Raw genomic sequence first — 21,822 nt, 5'->3', positions numbered from 1 at the left:
AGTTATTAATTAAACAGATTTTCTTTCAGATTTTCAAATTTTTGGACTTTCAAATCTTTGAATTCCCGAAAATTCGGAATTCTGAAAATCAGTAAAAAAGAAAAAAAAATCAGTTTAATTCTAAATAATAACTATCAAATTATAGGTATTGGAATTCCCTTTCAAATTTGGCTGTTAGTGAACGTAACGAATACAAATTTATCCGAAGTTACGAATGAAATTATCTGAAATAACGAATGCCGCATCTAACCAAATGGAACGTAACGATCTAATAATAATAATAAAACTTTTTTATTACTATTAATTATTTATTATTAATTAGTTCTGTTCCATTTGTTTAGATGTGGCATTTGTTATTTCAGATAATCCATAACTTCGGATAAATTCGTACTCGTTAATTTAATAGTTAGTTATTAATTAAACTGATTTTCTTTCTTTTTTTAAGATTTTCAAATTTTTGGACTTTCAAATCTTTGAATTCAGAATTTCGAAAATCAGTAAAAAAGAAAGAAAATCTGTTTAATTCTAAATAATAAGTATCAAATTATAGGTATTGGAATTCCCTTTTTAAATTTGGCTGTTAGTGAACGTAACAAATACGAATTTATCCGAAATTATGAATGAAATTATCTGAAATTACGAATGCCGCATCTAACCAAATGGAACGTAACGATCTAATAATAATAATAATAATAATAATAAAACACATTTTTGTTATTATTAATTATTTATTATTAATTAGTTCTGTTCCATTTGTTTAGATGTGGCATTTGTTATTTCAGATAATTCTTAACTTCGGATAAATTCATATTCGTTAATTTAGTAGTTAGCTATTAATTAAACTGATTTTCTTTCTTTTTTTCAGATTTTCAAATTTTTAGACTTTCAAATCTTTGAATTCCCGAAAATTCGGAATTGTGAAAATTCGGAAATCCGAAATTGTGAAAATCCAAAATTTGGAAATTCGGAAAATCGAAATTCGGAAATTCAAAAATCCGAAAATTGGAAATTCGGAAATTCAAACATTTTTGAAATTCGGAAATTCAAACATTTTTGAAATTCGGAAATTCAAACATTTTTGAAATTCGGAAATTCAAACATTTTTGAAATTCGGAAATTCAAACATTTTTGAAATTCGGAAATTCAAACATTTTTGAAATTCGGAAATTCAAACATTTTTGAAATTCGGAAATTCAAACATTTTTGAAATTCGGAAATTCAAACATTTTTGAAATTCGGAAATTCAAACATTTTTGAAATTCGGAAATTCAAAAATCCAAAAATTTTAAATTCGGATATTTTGGAAATTCGGAAATTGAAAAATTCGGAAATTTGGAAATTTCGTAATTAAGGAATTTGTCAAAATTAGTTTAAAAAACGAATTTGGAACTAAATTAATTGCACATGTCTAAAAAAACAATACAGCAATCTGTATGTATTTTACATGTGTATACGCGCATACGCCACAACCCAAGGAAAGCTACGTAGAAGGATTTTTACGCATGTTTATACGTATGCGTGGAAACTCACAAATACGCGCATTTGCTATACAGTCCATCCTCACGTTTTTTTACGCAGGGACTTTCTGCCAGGTATCTGATGTTCATAAATTGTTGTTTAAATGGAATTGTTTGCGATGCAGTCCGGGATACGCACCTTCGTGGTTATGCAGGTGGTTAAACCAAAACTCAACCGACCGGATACTGAGAAAGAAAGGAAAGTGTTGAGTTCAGTTCATTACGTTCTCAGGGTCAGTGGAACGAAATCATTTAAATATGTTTCTAAAGTCGGACCCGGGATGCTGACCCCCTACCCCAAATCTAAAAGACTTACTTCAGAAGCCCAAAGATGAAGGCGTTGAAGCGCAGACTGTGATTGGACAGCTCAGAAAACTGGTTAACCTTGTGGCACAAAGTGTACAGCAGTTTGGTAGAAGGACCTGGGAAAAAAAAAAGCATAATATGTTCAGGTTCTAATACATTATCCTAAATCTGAATTAATAAAAAAAAAAAAAAAAAAGAAGAAAAGTTCTGATATATAGTAAATCTTCATTTTTTTTATTACAGGTACCTACAGGGTATATAGCGCCGTCAATTTTTTACACAGCGCTTTACATTTTATATTATATTGTACACTCACGTCACTCCCTGCCCTCAAGGAGCTTACAATCTAAGGTCCCCTAACTCACACTTCATATATATACATACAGCGCCTTGAAAAAGTATTCATACCCCTTGAAATTGTCCACATTTTCTCAGGTTACAACCAAAAACGGAAACGTATTTTATTGGGATTTTATGTGATGGACCAACACAAAGTGCCACATAATTGTGAAGTGGAAGGAAAATGATAAATGGTTTTCCAATTTTTTTTTTTGTACAAATAAATATGTGAAAAGTGTGACATTTGTATGGCGCCCCCCGGAGTCAATACTTTGTAGAACCTCCTTTCACTGCAATTACAGTTGCAAGTCTTTTTGGGGATGTCTCTACCAGCTTTGTACATCTAGAGAAGCCTTTTTCAACCTTTTAAACACAGAGGAACCCTTGAAATAGTTCTCCAGTTTTGGGGAACCCCTGCTAAAAATTAGAAATCTACAACTCATGGTACATTAGTGTGATGGTCAGTGGGAAGAATGGTCCTCACACTTGTGGTCATTGGGAAGAATTACCTCCTCAGAGATAGTTAAAAAGATCAATGGTGTCGGTGGGAACTTATCTGAGAGGCAGAAATTGCCCAATGCTGAAGGAACCCCTACAACCTCTGGAGGAACCCTATGCTTCCATGGAACCCTGGTTGGGAATCACTGCTCTAGAGAGGGACATTTCTGCCCATTCTTCTTTGTAAAATATCTCAAGCTCCGTCAGATTGGATGGAGAGCATCTGAACAGCAATTTCCAAGTCTTGCCACAGATTCTCAATTTAGGTCTGGACTGTGACTGGGCCATTCTAACACATGAATATGCTTTGATATAAACCATTCCATTGTAGCTCTGGCTGTATGTTTCAGGTCGTTATCCTGCTGAAAGGTGAACCTCCGCCCCAGTCTCACGTCTTTTGTAAACTCCAACAGGTTTTCTTCTTATGCTCCGTACACACAAGCGGATTTTCCATCTTGGATGTTTTTTCTGACAGAATTCCGCTCAAGCTTGGCGTGCACACACACGGGTCACACAAAAGTTCGCTGCACTTTCGACCGCCCAGAACACGGCAACGTACAACACTACGATGTGCCGAGAAAATGAAGTTCAATGCTTCCGAGCATGCGTAGGAATTTTGCGCGTCGGAATTGCTACAGATGATCACACAGTCACATTTTCCGACCAAAAGCTCCCATCGTTTTTTTGATGGCCGAATTTCTAATTGTGTGTGTACGCGGCATGAGATTGCCCTGTTTTTGGCTCCATCCATCTTCCCATAAACTCTGATCAGCTTCCCTGTCAATGCTGAAGAAAAGCATCCCCACAACATGATGCTGCCACCACCATGTTTCACGGTGGGGATGGTGTGTTCAGGGTGATGTGCAGTGTTAGTTTGCCCCACACATAGCGTTTTGCTTTTAGGTCAAAAAGTTGAATTTTGGTCTTATCTGACAAGAGCACCTTCTTCCACATGTTTGCTGTGTCCCCCACATGGCTTCTCACAAACAGGACGTCTTATGACTTTCTTTCAACAATGTCTTTCTTCTTGCCACTCTTCCATAAAGGGCAGATTTGTGGAGAGACGACTAATAGTTGTCCTGTGGACAGATTCTCCCCCTTGAGCTGTGGATCTCTGCAGCTCCTCCAGAGTTACCATGGACCTCTTGGCTCTTCTCTGATGAATGTTCTCCTTGTCAGTTTAGGTGGACGGCCGTGTCTTGGTAGGTTTGCAGTTGTGCCATACTCTTTCCATTTTCGGATGATGGATTGAACAGAGCTCCGCGAGATGTTCAAAGCTTGGGATATTTTTTGAATAACCTAAACCTGCTTTATACTTTATCCCTGACCTGTCTGGTGTGCTCCTTGGCCTTCATGATGCTGTTTATTCACTAAGGTTCTCTAACAAACCTTTGAGGGATTCACAGAACAGCTGTATTTATACTGAGATTAAATTACACACAGGTGGACTCTATTTAACAATTATGTGACTTCTGAAGGCAACTGCTTCCACTAGATTTTAGTTAGGGGTATCAGAGTAAAAGGGGGCTGAATACAAATGCCCCCCCACACTTTTCACATATTTATTTGTAAAAAAGTCTGAAAACCATTTATCATTTTCCTTCCACTTCACAATTATGTGCCACTTTGTGTTGGTCCATCACATAAAATCCCAATAAAATACATTTATGTTTTTGGTTGTAACATGACCAAAATGTGGAAAATTTCAAGGGGTATGAATACTTTTTCAAGGCACTGTTCTGGGGCCAATTTAGATGGAAGCCAATTAACCTTCCAGCATGTCTTGGGAGGAAATCCAAGCAGACACAAGGAGAACATGCAGGTAGTGCCGTGGTTGGGATTTGAACCAACGACCCTAGTGCTCAGTGGGCAGAAGTGCTAACCACTGTGTTACCCACAACATCCAGGGAAGAGTTGGCAAAAGGGGGGGGGAGGGGAAGTGCCTCACTGCATTTATCCATAAAGTGTGCATGTTGGTGTATGTGTAGCCATGACTTTTCTCCGTAGTTTTGGGTAAGGAAGGGATAATTTAAATCCCTTATTGGTTTACTTTTCGCTGCCTGTGCTCCAACTGGGGAGATTTCGCTTCACTTCCTGTCCTGAAGAAGCGATGGGAAGTGAAGGGAAATCTTTCCAAAGTGATGGGGAAGCTGGTGTCCCCAATGGAAGGTTTCCCCTTACTTCTTTCTCTGGTAACATCTGTAGAATTTTAGATTTTCCATCAATTTCTGTCTCGGTGACAGTGGTCACCAGGGTCAGTTGTAGTGCACATGCACAAGATGGGGTGCATCATGATGTCACGCCGCTCGTCTCGCGCATGTCCCATAGGACATTGCCTTTGTCTGTTTAAAGGAGAAAAAAAAAAAAGCCATAAAGTGATTGTAAACCTTGAACATAAACTATGAACAAAGCATGTCCCTCTATAGTGTGTACTTGTCTCAATCCAGAGCACTGAGCGTAATTTCTGTCTGCTGCTTCCTTCCTCTGCTATCAGCATGAGCCACTTCTGACAAGTTTTCCTGACACCAAGAGATAAATGGTGACAGGGGAGGGACCTCCAGCTGATTCACAGCCTCAGCTCTGTTCCTGTGTGTGTGTGTGTGTGTGTGTGTAGGGGGGGGGGGGGGGGGGTGTACCTTCCCTCCAATGATCTCTCAGAGATCTCCTCACTGAGTTCTGCAGAGGGTAACTTCAGCTCCTTGTCCCCCTTTTTTTCTGACAGCTCAGAGATGCTGTATAAATTCTGCACTTTAAACTGAAGAAGAGAAGAAAGACTGCAGATAAACAAGTACAACTTATGTAGGAGGATTTGTTTCATCTCTGTGTATCACCTGAGGCCAGTCACTTCACTGGGTAAATGTAAGGCATTACAGCCACTTTAACCCAAAATCTTAGTGAAGGCTTTTTTTTTTTTTTTTAACCACTTCAGCTCCAGAAGGATTTACCCCCCTTAATCATCAGGCCATTTCTTGCGACACGGCACTGCGTCATTTTAAATGACAGTTGTGCGGTCGTGCAACGCTGTACCCAAATAAAATTGACGTAATTTTTTCCCCCGAAATAAAGCTTTCTTTTGGTGGTTTTCGATCACCTCTGCGGTTTTTATTTTTTGCGCTATAAACCAAAAAAAGAGCGACGATCGTGAAAAAGACAAAAAAACTATCATTTTTACTTTCTGCTATAAAACGTATACAATAATCAGTTTAGGCCAACATGCATTCTGTTACATAATTTTGGTAAAAAAAAAATCCCAATAAGCGTATATATATTGATTGGTTTGCGCAAAAGTTTTAGCGTCTACAACCTATGGGGATATATTTATGGAATTTTCATTTATTTATTTTATTTACTAGTAATGGCAGCGATCATCGACTTTTAGCGGGACTGCGACATTGTGGCAGACACATTGGACACTAAGTGATGCTTTTGATACTTTTTTGGGGACCAGTGACACCAATACAGTGATCAGCGCTAAAAATATGCACTGTCACTGTACTAATGACACTGGCAAGGAAAGGGGGTTAACATCAGGGGCGACCAAAGGGTTAAATGTGTCCCTAGGGGATGATTCTTAACTGAGGGCAGGGGGGGTGCTTTAATTTTGGGATGACAGGGATCCGTATTTCTGCTTAGCGGAAACACAGGACCTCTGTCTTCCCTACTAACAAAACAATGACCTGCCTTGTTTACATAGGCAGACCGCCATTCTACCTCGGGAATGATCAGCTGGTTCCCGGCAGACCTGTCGCTTGGCTCCTGCTGTATCCAACCACAGTGGGAACAGGCCACCGGCGGTGCGCGGGTGCGCGCCACAGACCCAGAAGTGAAAATCGTGTACATGTAATGTGATTTCACGCAGAAGTACATATATGTGGGGCGGACGGCAAGGGGTTAAACAGAGGAATGTAACGTTGTACATCACATGCATGAGATGAGACGCAGGATGTCCTGCAGACCACATCAACACTGTGAGATCTCATGAAATCTTGCAGAATAGGTACAAGATCTCCCTGAAGACACTTGGGGCATTGCCTTGCTGGGGGGGGGGGGGGCATTGCCTTTCTGGGGGGCATTGCCTTGCTGGAGGGGCATTGCCTTGCTGGGGGGGCATTGCCTTGCTGGGGGGCATTGCGTACCAGAATCTCTAGGGAAACCAGGTAGTGAACAGAAGAAAGGTGTGTATTTAAGAAATTTGAAAAGAGTATATGGGATTTTTAAGGTGCCAAATTATAACGAAATCATTTTATAAAAGTAGAAATGTATTCAAACAATAAAAACAGACATACAAAGAGTAAATATTGATGTTACAGTACTAATACGTGTGCTGACTGATTTCATCTCTACACATTTCGCCTTGATAATTGGCTTCTTCTGGAGATTAAATTTGTATCAGGCACATTAAGCACTAGAAGTAAACAAAATTGTTTGAAAAACAGAACAATCAACAATTACAAGAATATCACAATGGGGGTTATTTACTAAAGGCAAATCCACTTTGCACTTAAAGTGCACTTGGAAGTAAAGTCGCTGTAGATCCAAGGGGGACATGCAGGGGAAAAAAAACAGCATTTTTGCTTGCACATGATTGGATGATAAAATCAGCAGAGCTTCCCCTATTTTCAGATCTACACCTTAGATTTAGAGCAACTGCACTTTCAGTGCAAAGTGGATTAACCTTTCGTAAATAACCCCCAATGAGTGAATATATACAAATTAGAAAAAAAATTGAAGAAAGATTAAAATCTTTCTTCATTTTTTTCTAATTTGTATATATTCATATATTTTTGTAATTGTAATTGTTGATTGTTCTGTTTTAAAAAAAAAAATCGGTTTACTTCTAGTGCTTATTGTGCCTGATATCAATCATATTTCCTGAAGAAGCCATTTATAAAGGCGAAACATGTAGAGATGAAATCAGTCGGCACATGTATTAGTACTGTAATATCAATATTTACTGTATGTCTGCATTTATTGTTTGAATACATTTCTACTTTTATAGAATTATTTTGTTCTAATTTGGCATCTTAGAAATCCAATACACTCTTTTCAAATTTCTTAAGTATTTTCTAAGGGATGTGGTGCCATATTCTCTAGATCAGCCTTTCTCAACCTTTCCAACACGGAGGAACCCTTGAAATAGTTCTCTAGTCTCGGGGAACCCCTGCTAAAAATGAGAAATCTACAACTCCTGATACAACAGTGTGATGGTCAGTCAGGGCCGTCTTTAATACTGTTTGGACCCTGGGCAAAAATGTTCTTGCCCCCCCCCCCCCCATGCAGTTTTGCTCTCCACCTGCTCTGAGACATACAATAAATAGCAGCTAGACTTAAAATCAGTTTACTGTATCAGATCAGGCAACAATTGCAGCATATCATTACTGCTTAATGACTGGTTGCTAGAGGTTACAGCACACATTACGGCTCACTGATTAGTTGCTTGAGGTTACAGCAAACGATTTCTGCTTGTTAATTGGTTACTAGAGATTACTATAAAGTAATACTGCTCACTGATTGGTTGCTGGAGGTTACAGCACATCATCTCCTCACTGCAGGGGGAGCATGCTACACATATGAATGCCACCTTTATTTACATATCAATGATGCCAGCCTCATCTATTTACTTAGTAATGTTGCCACTATTTACATATGAATGCCGGTTATTTACATGTAAACACAGGGTCCGCAGGTGAGTCATCTGTACTCAACAATAGGGCAGAGCTGGGCAGCGTTAGTACTATCACTTCACACTGAGATATCAAGACACAGTACAGGACTAACACTTCAAGGGACAAGGGAATTTACACTGGGATAGTTGGCAAGTATGAGGCAGCTGCTTTGGGCGCAACAACAATGACAGGGCCCAGGGCAGCTGCCCCTTTTGCCCTGCCTTAAAGACGGCCCTGTGGTCAGTGGGAAGAATGGTCCTTACACTTGTGGTCATTGGGAAGAATTACCTCCTTACAGATAGCTAAAAAGGCCAGTGGTGTTGGTGGGAACTTATCCGAGAGGCAGAAATGGCCCAATGCTGAAGGAACCTCTACAACCTCTGGAGGAACCCTGGTTGAGGATCACTGGTCTAGATGATAGGCAACATACCTTTTCTCCATAAGAAAGGTGTGTAAATCAATAAAAATAAAAATAAATTGTTTCGACATGCATTGGACGCAACTCCAGTATATAAATACCAATGTAACTAAAAAAAAAAAATCATAAAAAGTCAAAAATACAGATAATAAATAAATAAATAAATAATAATAAAAAAAACAAAAAACGAAATAACCTCCATTAAAAAATTCAGCTATTGACCAAGAGTTGGTATCATGATTATAAACCATCAATCTTTGCATGGTGAGTGACTGTAGGAACCATCTATCCAAAAATGATTTATTTAGAAGGTTCCAGATGTTGTATAACCTCAAAATTAAAGAAATCTTCAAGAATATAATAAAAAAAAAAAAAAAAGAAAGAACGGGTTGACTTTTATAATAAGGTTACCTAGCTGTGTGGAGGCCTCCACCACCCTCCAGGGCACGTTCCTTCTCTGGCCAATGATGACGTCCAGGACCCAGGGCTTGAGGCCGTCACTGAGGATGTCCCTGATGGCCGGACACAGATACTTCAGAATCAGGTGTCCAATATTCGGACTGACGGAGCTGTTCCCCAGCTTGGCCTGAACAAGAGAAAGAGGAATAAGGTCTTTATTTATAGTTCAAAGGGAAACCATTTTGGGTCAGTTTTATTTTAGATTCATAAACTGTTTTATATTGGTTTTGATTTTTGGTGGGTATAACCCAGCCTTTCTCAACCTTTTCAACATAGAGGAACCCTTGAAATAGTTCTCCGGTCTTGAGGAACCCCCACTAAAAATTATAACTCTACAACTCATGATACATTAGTGTGATGGTCAGAGGGAAGAATGGTCCTCACACTTGTGGTCATTGGGAAGAATTACCTCCTTACAGATAAGTAAAAAGATCAATGGTGTCAGTGGGAACTATTCTGAGAGGCAGAAATTTCCCAATGCTGAAGGAACCCCTACAACCTCTGGAGGAACCCTGATTGAGAATCGCTGATCTATACATACCAATTTCACTGCCAACCCCCTAGAGTATTGGATTGAGTTGGACGTTGTTATGACCTCTGGATTTTCAACCAACCAACCTCTGGAGGAACCCTGGTTGAGAATCACTGGTATAATCTTTGTTTTATATACAGTATATCACAAAAGTGAGTACACCCCTCACATTTTTGTAAATCTTTTCTTCTATGTTTTCATGTGACAACACTGAAGAAATGACACTTGTCTACAAAGTAGTGAGTGTACAGCTTGTATAACAGTGTAAATTTGCCGCCCCCTCAAAATAACTCAACACACAGCCATTAATGTCTAAACCGCTGGCAACAAAAGTGAGTACACCCCTAAGTGAAAATGTCCAAATTGGGCCCAATTAGCCATTTTATTCCTCCCCAGTGTCAGGTGACTTGTTAGTGTGACAAGGTCTCAGATGTGAATGGGGAGCAGGTGTGTTACATTTGGTGTTATCGCTCTCACTCTCTCATACTGGTCACTGGAAGTTCAACATGGCACCTCATGGCAAATAACTCTCTGAGGATCTGAAAAAAAAGAATGGTTGCGCTATATAAAGATGGCCTAGGCTATAAGAAGATTTCCAAGACCCTGAAACTGAGCTGCAGCATGGTGGCCAAGACCATACAGCGGATTAACAGGACAGGTTCCACTCAGAACAGGCCTCACCATGGTCAATCAAAGAAGTTGAGGTCACGTGCTCAGCATCATATCCAGAGGTTGTCTTTGGGAAATAGATGTATGAGTGCTGCCAGCATTGCTGCAGAGGTTGAAGGGGTGGGGGGTCAGCCTGTCAGTGCTCAGACCATACGCCACACACTGCATCAAATTGGTCTGCATGGCTCTCGTCCCAGAAGAAAGCCTCTTCTAAAGAAGATGCACAAGAAAGCCCGCAAACAGTTTGCTGAAGACAAGCAGATTAAGGACATGGATTACTGGAACCATGTCCTGTGGTCCGATGAGACCAAGATAAACTTATTTGGATCAGATGGTGTCAACACATAGCCAAGTATTATTCTACACAATTTTTTTATGGTGCATTAAAAAAAGAAAACAAATAAAATTAGACATGCTATCTGCCAATAGAACGTAACCAAAAAGTGCATTCTATGCATCCAAAAATATAGAAAATATACCAAATCAAATCATTATTATTCAACCAAAAAATAAAATAAAAGCCTCATGCATGTGTCCTGCTTCTTAATATATGGGGTCAACAATGCCAAGAGTTAGTGAAAGCAGGGGTCCATCATCCGGAGCTAATTCCAAAAATCATCCGGATTATTCTCCTGGAGCTCCCACAGCAAAGGCATATGACATAATTGGTCACCATTAATAAAGAAACCAATTTTTGGTCCTGTTCCTGGAGTGGACTTGGGTCAAAGCAATAACTCCAAGGCCAATAATAAATAACACGTTATCTCCCCCGATTCCGCAACATGGCTGGTTGACGAAAAGGCAGTTCAGAAACGAACTGAAAAGCGCAAGATGAAAAGCGCGATTCGAACAATCATAAAACTTCTGCTAAAATTAGCAGAAGAAGTCCAAAGGGTGGTGCTAAAGAGCTGAAAAAAAAAAAAACAAGGAATTCGTCACTGCGTACGTGTTTGTTGGCCGACAATTCCTGGCCGTTATGCAAGTTATAGACAAGTTTGGGACCAACGCCCTTCGGACAAAAGTTTTGTCTGCGGAAAATCTGATAGTGTGTACGGGGCTTTACAGATACAATCGGCCCTTTGAGGGCAACCATAATGAATGAATGAATGAATGAAATACTTGTATAGCGCACAATGCGAACTGAATCGCCTCTAGGCGCTGATGCTTATGCGGCCCACGATGAAATTTAGTTTGACACCACTGAGCCCTACCCTGACCATTCAGGGTAAGTATCATTGACCACTACTCTATGAATACGGCCTTTTAACCAGTATTCTATCCATTTACACACAGATCTTTCCAGGCCTGTAGACTTTACCACATAAACAGGTAATATAGGGTACACCAAAGACAAAGGACTCCAAGAGCACTATGGGTTTTCTTCAGAAAGATGTTGCCTCCTCTCTGGCACCCCGTCTCTGATTAACCACTTAAGGAATGGAAGACTTACCCCCTTATTGATCGGGCCATTTTTTTGAGATACGACAATTGCACGGTCGTGCGACGATGTACCCAAACTAAATCGACGTCCTTTTTTGTCGCCCCCCCCCCCCCCCCCACAAATATAGCTTTCTTTTGGTGGAATTTGATCACCTCTGCGGTTTTTATTTTTTGCTCTACAAACAAAAAAATACATTTTTTTTTTACTTTTTGCTATAATAAATATCCCAAATTTCTTCATCAGTTTAGGCCTTCTACATATTTTTGGTAAAAAAAAAAAAAAAAAAAATCACAATAAGCGTATATTGATTTGTTTTACGGAAAAGTTATAGCGTCTACAAAATAGGGGATAGTTTTATGGCATTTTTATTATAATTTTTTTTTTTTTTACTAGTAATGGAGGTGATCTGCGATTTTTAGGGGGACTGTGACATTGCGGCGGACAGATTGGACACTTTTGACACTTTTTTGGAGACCGGTGACATTTATACAGCAATCAGTGCTATAAAAATGCACTGATTACTGTATAAATGTCACTGGCAAGGAAAATGTTAACAGTAGGGAGCGATCAAGGGGTCAATTGTGTTCCCTGGGATGTGTTTCTAATTGTGTGGGGGAGGGGACTGACTGGAGGCTGGCCACTCGCATCAGGTCGTCCCCCGCGCCTGCTATGGCTCTTAAAAGGAGCCGACGTACAGTTACGGCGATTCACAGGAACAAGCCAATATAAAGTATAAAACCTTAGTAATAGACCTTAAGTAGATTTTAATTAAAATGTAACTAAATGAATTGTAACAGCCAATCAGTGTCCCTGCCTTACACAAGGGGGCGGGGTAGTAAATGATTAAAGCTGACTTTTTTTTTAAATAAAACATTTCAGTTTTCATTGTATACCTTATTGCAGGCCTGGTGACATCATCACTGGGTCTCTGGTCTTCTCTGTACAATGTAGGCACACCTCCCAACTTTTTGAGATGGGAATGAGGGACACCTATATGCAAAAGTATACAGGCATAGGACACACCCCCTTGCCACGCTCACTTAAAGGAGAATTGTACAAAAATAAACAAGATTGGTTAAACCCACAAGTGCTTTTTTCATACTTCCCAACATTTTGAGATGGGAATGAGGGACACCAACCAGCAAATGTATGTAGGGATAGGACACACCCCCTGCCAGGCATGTACTGGCCATCGGGACTACCGGGAGATTCCCGGTGGGCCGATGGCTCAGTGGGCCGGTCTGGTGCAGTCCTGGAGCCGCTCCTCTCTGACAGTGAGTGATTTCGATTTCACTCCTGTCAGGAGGAGCAGTCTCCGAGATATGCTGGAGAGAGCATTAGGCTTTCTGCTCCCTCCAGCCTGCAGGGGGAGATAGACACGGTCAGCAGACTTTCCTTCCTCTCTCCCCTATCGCTTGTTATCACATGACTGGAGAGAGGAAGAAGAAAGGCTGCCTTTAGAACCGTGAGTACATGTGGGAGGGGGACACTCTGATGCAAGGAACTGGTGGTGGGACTCTGATGCAAGGAACTGGTGGTGGGACTCTGATGCAAGGAACTGGTGGTGGGACTCTGATGCAAGGAGCTGGTGGTGGGACTCTGATGCAAGGAGCTGGTGGTGGGACTCTGATGCAAGGAGCTGGTGGTGGGACTCTGATGCAAGGAGCTGGTGGTGGGACTCTGATGCAAGGAGCTGGTGGTGGGACTCTGATGCAAGGAGCTGGTGGTGGGACTCTGATGCAAGGAGCTGGTGGTGGGACTCTGATGCAAGGAGCTGGTGGTGGGACTCTGATGCAAGGAGCTGGTGGTGGGACTCTGATGCAAGGAGCTGGTGGTGGGACTCTGATGCAAGGAGCTGGTGGTGGGACTCTAATGCAAGGAGCTGGTGGTGGGACTCTGATGCAAGGAGCTGGTGGTGGGACTCTGATGCAAGGAGCTGGTGGTGGGACTCTGATGCAAGGAGCTGGTGGTGGGACTCTGATGCAAGGAGCTGGTGGTGGGACTCTGATGCAAGGAGCTGGTGGTGGGACTCTGATGCAAGGAGCTGGTGGTGGGACTCTGATGCAAGGAGCTGGTGGTGGGACTCTGATGCAAGGAGCTGGTGGTGGGACTCTGATGTAAGGAGCTGGTGGTGGGACTCTGATGTAAAGAGCTGGTGATGAGAATCTGATGTAAAGGGGATGCTGATGGGACACTCAAAACGTAAGTGGGCCGGTCTGGATGACGTCCAGGGCCGAATTTCTGTCCCAGTCCAGCCCTGCCCCCTGCCACACCCCCTTAAAGGAGAATTATACCCCATGTAGCTTTAGTGGTGCTTCAAAGCGTCTTCAAAGCCTCCATAGAAGTCTATGGCAAAGTTCGCTTGAACCCTCACCAAAGCCACACTGAAGACTCATCGAAGCCCCACTGAAGCCTCACCAAAGCCCCACTGAAGCCCCACTGAAGCCTCACGAAGCTCCACCAAAGCCTCATCGAAGCCCTACCGAAGCCTTATCGAAGCCCCACCGATGCCCCATTGAAGCCTCACCGAAGCCTCACTGAAGCCCCACTGAAGCCTTATCGAAGCCCCATCGAAGCCCCACCGAAGCCTCATCGATGCCCCACCAAAGTACAATCTAAGCCCCACCAAAGCCTCATCGAAGCCCCACCGAAGCCTCATCGAAGCCCCACCGAAGCCTCATTGAAACCCCACCGAAGCCTCATTGAAGCCTCATCAAAGCCTCACCGAAACCCCACCAAAGTCTCATTGAAGCCCCACCGAAGCATCATCGAAGCCCCACCAAAGCCTTATCGAAGCATTGTCGAAACTCCACAGAAGCCCCATCAAAGCCCCGCTGAAGCTCCACTAAAACCCCATCGAAGCCCCACAGATGCCTCATCGAAGCTCCACCAAAAACTCATCAAAGCCCCACTGAAGCTTCATCAAAGCCTCACCGAAGCCTCATTGAAGCCCCACCGAAGCTTTATCAAATCCCCATCAAAGCCTCATCAAAGCCCCACTGAAGCCTCATTGAAGTGCCACTGAAGCCTCAACCGAAGCCCCACCGAAGCCTTATCGAAGCCTCACAAAGGCCCACCAAAGCCCCACCGAAGCCTTATCGAAGCCACATGAAGCCCCACCGAAGCCCCACCGAAGCCTTATCGAAGCCACATGAAGCCCCACCGAAGCCCCACCGAAGCCCCACCAAAGCCCCACCGAAGCCTCATCGAAGCCCCACCAAAGCCTCATAGAAGCCCCACCGAAGCCTCATTGAAGCCTCATCAAAGCCTCACCGAAACCCCACCATAGCCTCATCGAAGCCCCACCGAAGCATCATCGAAGCCCCTCTGAAACCTTATCGAAGCCTCATCAAAACTCCACAGAAACCACATCGAAGCCCCACTAAAATCCCATCGAAGCCCCCCAGATGCCTCATCAAAGCTCCACCAAAACCTCATCAAAGCCCCACTGAAGCTTCATCAAAGCCTCACCGATGCCTCATTGAAGCCCTACCGAAGCCTTATCGAAGCCCCATCAAAGCCTCATCGAAGCCCCACCGAAGCCTCATAGAAGCCCCACTGAAGCTTCATCAAAGCCTCACCGATGCCTCATTGAAGCACTACCGAAGCCTTATCGAAGCCCCACTGAAGCCTCATCAAAGCCCCACCGAAGCCTCATAGAAGCCCCACCGAAGCCCTATCGAAGCCTCACGAAGACCCACTGAAGCCTCATCGAAGCCCACAGAAGCACCATCGAAGTCCAACCAAAACACTACACAAAAGCAAGGTGTAAACAGGACTGTAAGCTAGCCATTTTGTTTAGTGACAGGAGCTCTGACTGGCGTTCAGAGAGCTTTAACAAAGCCTGTCCGAAGCCTTGTTTTGAAGCAAGTGTAGACTAGCCTTTACTATCCAGAAGATTTAATAGATGGAAAGATGGAAAAATGACTGAAGTTTCGCTTTTATGTTGTTTATGGACAGGAAATGTCATTGTGCTCTTAATGAGAACCTAATCCGCTTCATGGCCCCGGCTCATTATTGTGATCTTTAATCTGCTTATATTTTGCCTTCCTTGCTTCCTCCTCTCCTTTTTCTCATCAGCATTTTAATTACGTTTTTTTATAGAAAACCTTTCCGCTTTCATTACATACCTTATCTTAGACCCAATGATGTCATCACTGGGTCTCTATGCTTCTCTGGGCAAAGCATGCAAATTGTGGCTGGTGGGAGGGGCCCAGCAGGGGGCGGTACATAGCTTTCTGGAAACATCGCCGTGCCCTGTGCCCCAGTACTACTCTAAAGAGCTTTGAGTCCTGATACCAGCAGTGGGCAAGTTATGCAAATATCAAAATGCCTTGATGGGTGGGTGCCAGTCTGGAGGAGTGGGCATTGCTGGACCAACATAGGTAACGCCCACATGAGACGCTCGGCCTGAACGATTGAAATAACTGAAATCAAGTGAACGGAAGGGGGGCGGGGAGGAAAGCGCTAGATGATGCTGGATGTCCTCCAGTCAGTGACAGTCCCCAATGAAAGGGGCGGGGGCCAGGGATTGTCAGGCTGGGGAGGAAAGCGCTAGATGATGCTGGACGTCCTCCAATCTATGATTTAGCTGGGGGGGGGTGTCAGACCTTTGCAGAGATATCACTCTTTCCACCCACAGAGCAAGGCTCTTTCTCTGCAGCTTGCTGGTAGGGGACAGGCTTATCTTCTCAGGCTGGGACTGCTTTCTAAAGAAAACTAACTGATAGATGTTAACACTGAAAATTCAATTGCACTTTAATGCATAATAATTTGAAAACTTTAGGCTTTAGGGTGTTGCCACATTACCTTTACTCCGGGGTCTCGGCTTGTGCCAAAGTGAGCCACAATCAGATCCACGGCAATATTGACGGCCTTCACCAGCCCTGAGGAGACGAGAAATGCATCGCAAAATCAATAATACCCCGAGCATTCATTACCGCCGATCTGCAAGTAGTGTCATGTGTATTGTTCTTCAATCGTGGTGTGCTTTGTGTATTCCTTCTAGATCTGGCCAGTAATCCAGTGTGGGACTTCCTCTAATAAAGACCTCCTTCCTCCTGCTGGTGAGTGGTGACCCCTCTAGTGATATATATATAGAGGAATCAGGACCTCCTTCCTCCTGCTGGCGACCCCTCTAGCGATATAAATTTCTATATAGAGGGATCAGGACCTCCTTCCTCCTTCTGGTGATCCCTCTAATGATATAAAGATCTATATAGCGGAATCGGGACCTCCATCCTTCTGCTGGTGACCCCTCTAGTGATATAAAGATCTATATAGAGGAATCAGGAGCTCCTTCCTCCTGCTGGTGATCCCTCTAGTGATATAAAGATCTATGGGATCAGGACCTCCTTCCTCCCGCTGGTGACCCCTCTACTGATGAACTCCATCTCCAATAAGCACCCCCAGATTATTTTCCTCTGTAGTTCTGGACAACACTGTACCTTCAATATGGGTTGTCGCTGATAATTTGTGGGCTTTTTATATGTACCAACAATGTTCCAGTTTCTATGTAAAAAAATAAAATAAAAATGTCAGGTCCTCTTACACAGAATATTACTGAACTACTCACCTCTCTTCTGTAAGAGATCGATGGAGACAGATTCGGTGCTGCCATCAGGAGACAGACAAAACTCAGCTGGGGGGCGCTCTGTGACGGAAAAATAATCCGGGAAAAAATCACTGGAACTGAGAGACGAAGGCTTTCCTGTGGAGAGGAATTAATAATTAGATGTATGAGAATGAAAACTAAATAGATGAAGGTCATCGGGAGGATATGAAGAGTCCTAGAGCCCGAGATATACCGTATCACTGACAGAAGGAGTCCGTGTGGGGTATCTGCCCTCATTATACAGCTTTACATTCTATAGCAAGTATTGATAAATCTCTCTGTCATATCATTATAGATGAGACATTCTTTAAAAATCAATCTTGTTCCATGTTGCCACCTCACTCCCTGACCTCAGGGCAGAATAATGGAGGCCAAATTGAAATGACTGTTAAGAGATGGGATTCCCTGCCAACAGTCAACATTTGTAATGTAATTAACTCACAAAGGAAATACTATGCACAAATGTTTGTAGGCAATATCCCAAATTATTGAGTTCAGTTGTTTCTAGTAACGGGCACTAATAATGATAAAACAAATACTACTAAGGCATTGTGGACTATTGTGTGCTTCCAACCTTGTGGGGACAATTTTTGGTGGGTCCTTTTCTGTTCCAGCATGACTGTGCCTCTGTGTACAAAGCCAGCTCCATAAAGACATGGTTTTCATGTGGAGAAACTCAAGTGGCCTTCGTAGTCCTGACCCCAACTCTAGTGAGATGGACTAGAACACAAATGTAAGCCTGGTCTTCTCATTTGACATTGGAACTTGACCTCAACCCTACCGAGCACCTTTGAGATTATACAAAATGCTGATTGAGAGCCAGATCTTCTCATCCAACGTCAGGACCTGACCTCAACCCAACTAAAAACCTTTGAGATTAATTAAAATCAGTGGCGTAACTAGAACCTTCAGGGCCCCGATGCAAGAAACCATGAAGGGCCCCCCTGGACCCCAGCCAGGGCCCTTCCCTCCGAGTCCGGCAGTGGAACTCCAGGGGGGCGTGGTCACAGGTATGACCTTTGTGAGCCCTGTAGTTCCACCACTGGCATCAGTCGTTTTTTTTTTATTATTTTTTTTTTTTATTTTTAGGTGCCCCATCTGGCTGGGGAGAACAGACATCGGACTGAGCGGCAATGCATGGAGCAGGAGAGGGGTACTCTGAGGAGCCGCCCGAGGACAAAGGTCATGCGGGGAATGCACAACTAAAGAGCAGCCAGTGCGATAGTCGAGCATGGAGCTCTGCTAGTCACCCTCCACCTCCAGCCACCCATGTGCATGGTGCACTGGTACCCCTAGCTGCTTATGCTGCTGCTGGCCATATGTAGATAGGGCTGCATGGGCCCCCTGCAGCAGTTGCAGCAGTTGCAGCAGTTGCGGTCGCGACTGCTGCACCCCCTATAGTTACGCCCCTGATTAAAATGCTGATTGAGAGCCAGATCTTCCCATCCAACGTCAGGACCTGACCTCAACCCAACTGAAAACCTTTGAGATTATACAAAATACTGATTGAGAGCCAGATCTTCTCATTCAACATCAGGACCTGACCTCAACCCAACTAAACACCTTTGAGATTAATTAAAATGCTGATTGAGAGCCAGATCTTCTCATCCAACATCAGGACCTGACCTCAACCCAACTAAACACCTTTAGTATTAAAAATGCTGATTGAGAGCCAGATCTTCTCATCCAACGTCAGGCCCTGACCTCAACCCAACTGAAAACCTTTGAGATTAATTAAAATGCTGATTGAGAGCCAGATCTTTTCATCCAACATCGGGACCTGAACTCAACCCAACTAAACACCTTTAGTATTAAAAATGCTGATTGAGAGCCAGATCTTCTCATCCAACGTCAGGACCTGACCTCAACCCAACTGAAAACCTTTGAGATTATACAAAATGCTGATTGAGAGCCAAATCTTCTCATCCAACGTCAGGACCTGACCTCAACTATACTGAACATGTTCGGGATGAATTGGAACACCGATTGTGAGCCAGGCCTCAGTACCTGACCCAAATGGGCACGTATTCTCACAGACACCCTCTAACATCTTGTGGAAAAGCCTCCCAGAAGATCGGTGGCTAATATAGTGGTGGACAACTCATCTAGTTGTCTATAGTCTCTTGGCCATATAGTATAATTAAATGAACAATGAACACTACTACTGGGTTTTTGGGTTTATCATGTGTTATTGATTGATGGGAGGTGGGGAATCCTTTGCTGTCAATTATTTAATTAAATAATATCCAATGGTGTGTTACACTCATAGACCAGAGGTGGAGAGTTCGGAGGATGGTTGCCTATATGGGCTACAAAAACATGGAGTGAAGGCTTTAAGGTGAACTCTATTGCTATCTTTGTATATCACCAATGTGTTTCTTGATTACCTTAAAGTGGAACTAAACCCTTTGACCCTTTACAGCCAAAGATGGTGCCATCTTGGCCCGATTTAGATTGGTTGTTGCCATTGTGCTTTACATGTGACCAGTTATGACACCAGCCATTTGAGAACATAAAAGATCATCTGAGAACTGACATAAGCACCCTGGCATCTGTGATAGAAATCACCAAAGGCATGCTTTGAATGTAACTGTTTGAGAAACAGTCAAATAGGTGGATTTAGAGTTCTACTTTAATCTCCTATCTCCCCCCCCCCATGTTTTGCCTTGGTCACATGACAATCCATCAGTCCGCACCATGAAACCGTAAATGGTTGCCATTGATACTGCCGGGAAAGTCGAAGAAGTGGTTCCTCTTGGTTACTTTGGTCTCCTGCCTCCTGTCCAGGCTACCGGCCAGTCCCGCCAGCCCATGAACTCGTTCAAGGCCCAGTGGGTTTCGACGCCTGTACTCCCTCCACTTCAGGGCTTGCGGAGACAGGTGATTGGCTAGAAGTTCCCATGGTAGGCAGCGGTAGCAATTTAGAGAAGAGAGAAGAGCAGAGAGGAGGAGAAGATTAGTGATAGGGCAGAGCGTGCAGGAGCAGAGCAGCAGTTACCATAAACAACGTGTTATTAGTTATAATGAGGACTATAGACCAGGATAGGCATTCAATGACAGCCAAAGACAAAACCAAGAATCAGTCAGCATTCAGGAGGACATGTTGTATGTTGTGCAACATAACCTAAAAACGGTGGAAAGGTAGCCACAGTCCTAGATTTTTTTATTTTATAATGAAGGTTTTTTTTTGGAAGAGCAATGGTACAGATGAACTCCATTGTCCGCAGGTATTTGCCCGTGTGAAAGCAAGCTTGCAGTTGCAGCTGTCAAAAAATGGGACCTTCTGATACAAAGTTTATAAACAATGTTCACAAGCCTGATAACTGGTTCATCTGCAAGGATGAGCTTCCAGAAACATAATATGCCAATAAAGGCAACCAGAGAAGTTAAAAAACTTTTTGAAAAATAACATTTGTTCCTACTTATTAACCCTATACGTTACCCTCTCAAGCGCTAATTAATTCCTTCTTCACCTTCTCCTCTAAGCCATTATTTTCCTGTTTTTGTTTATTTCTATTTTTCTAATCAATAATATTTAAAGTGATTGTAAAGGATTTTTTATGCCATACTTACCTGCTCTTTGTAATGGTTCTGCACAGAGCAGCCCTGATCCTCCTCTTCTCAGGTTTCCCCCCACACGCACTTCTTTCACCTCCCCCTCGCCGAATGCTCACCATAGCAAGCTGCTTGCTATGGGGGCACTTGTGCGTGCTTAATCCAGAGCCAGGCTCTGTGTGGCTCAGCTCTGTGTGGCTCAGCCCCGCCTCTGCTCCCTCCTCACTGGCTGTGATTGACTGTGGCTCCCGCTGCTGCCTCCATGACCAATGAGGAGGGAGAGAGCCGAGAGAGCCGCTGCTCTCAGGCACAGAGCTGGATGGAGATCAAGTAAGGTCATTTCATTATATTGTCAAAAGTATTGAGACACCTGCCTTTACACGCACACAAACTTTAATGGCATCCCTGTCTTAGTCTAGTTAGATTTAGGAGTGTGTCTATGGGAATGTTTGACCATTCTTCCAGAAGCGCATTTGTGAGGTCATGCACTGATGTTGGACAAGAAGGCCTGGTTGGCAGTCTCACTATAATTCACTCTGAAAGGTGTTCTATCGGGTTGAGGTCAGGACTCAGGCCAGTGAAGTTCCTCCACCCCAAACTTGCTCATCCATGTCTTTATGGACCTTGCTTTGTGCACTGGTGCGCAGTCATGTTGGCACAGGGAGGGGCCGTCCCCAAACTGTTACCACAAAGTTGAGAGCATGAAATTGTCCAAAATGTCTTGGTCTGCTGACGCCTTAAGAGTTCCCTTCACTGGAACTAAGGGGCCAAGTCCAACCTGTGAAAAATAACCCCACATCATAATCCC

The 21,822-nt window shown here is 43.2% G+C and overlaps 1 protein-coding gene across 5 annotated transcripts in view; it reads right to left on the bottom strand.

Moving 5' to 3' along the window:
• RUSC2 (RUN and SH3 domain containing 2) overlaps positions 1 to 21,822 on the bottom strand; it is a 117,037-nt gene that overhangs the window by 24,681 nt on the left and 70,534 nt on the right. For 2 of the 5 annotated variants that reach the window (XM_077463172.1, XM_077463173.1), the window contains exons 4-9: positions 20,156 to 20,347; positions 17,421 to 17,555; positions 16,655 to 16,731; positions 9,156 to 9,330; positions 1,834 to 1,939; positions 1,657 to 1,703 (exon numbers count right to left, since the gene is read on the bottom strand). In XM_077463172.1, coding sequence (XP_077319298.1) covers positions 1,657 to 1,703; positions 1,834 to 1,939; positions 9,156 to 9,330; positions 16,655 to 16,731; positions 17,421 to 17,555; positions 20,156 to 20,347 — 732 coding nt within the window. The remainder of the gene's footprint in view (positions 1 to 1,656; positions 1,704 to 1,833; positions 1,940 to 9,155; positions 9,331 to 16,654; positions 16,732 to 17,420; positions 17,556 to 20,155; positions 20,348 to 21,822) is intronic. The other 3 variants (XM_077463174.1, XM_077463175.1, XM_077463176.1) reach the window with 3 other exon arrangements.

Source organism: Lithobates pipiens, unplaced genomic scaffold (assembly GCF_037356315.1).
Source record: "Lithobates pipiens isolate NorthernLeopardFrog02 unplaced genomic scaffold, aLitPip1_a1.2 Scaffold_3, whole genome shotgun sequence".
Lineage (NCBI taxonomy): Eukaryota > Metazoa > Chordata > Amphibia > Anura > Ranidae > Lithobates > Lithobates pipiens.
This window is presented reverse-complemented; position numbering and strand designations above follow the sequence as displayed.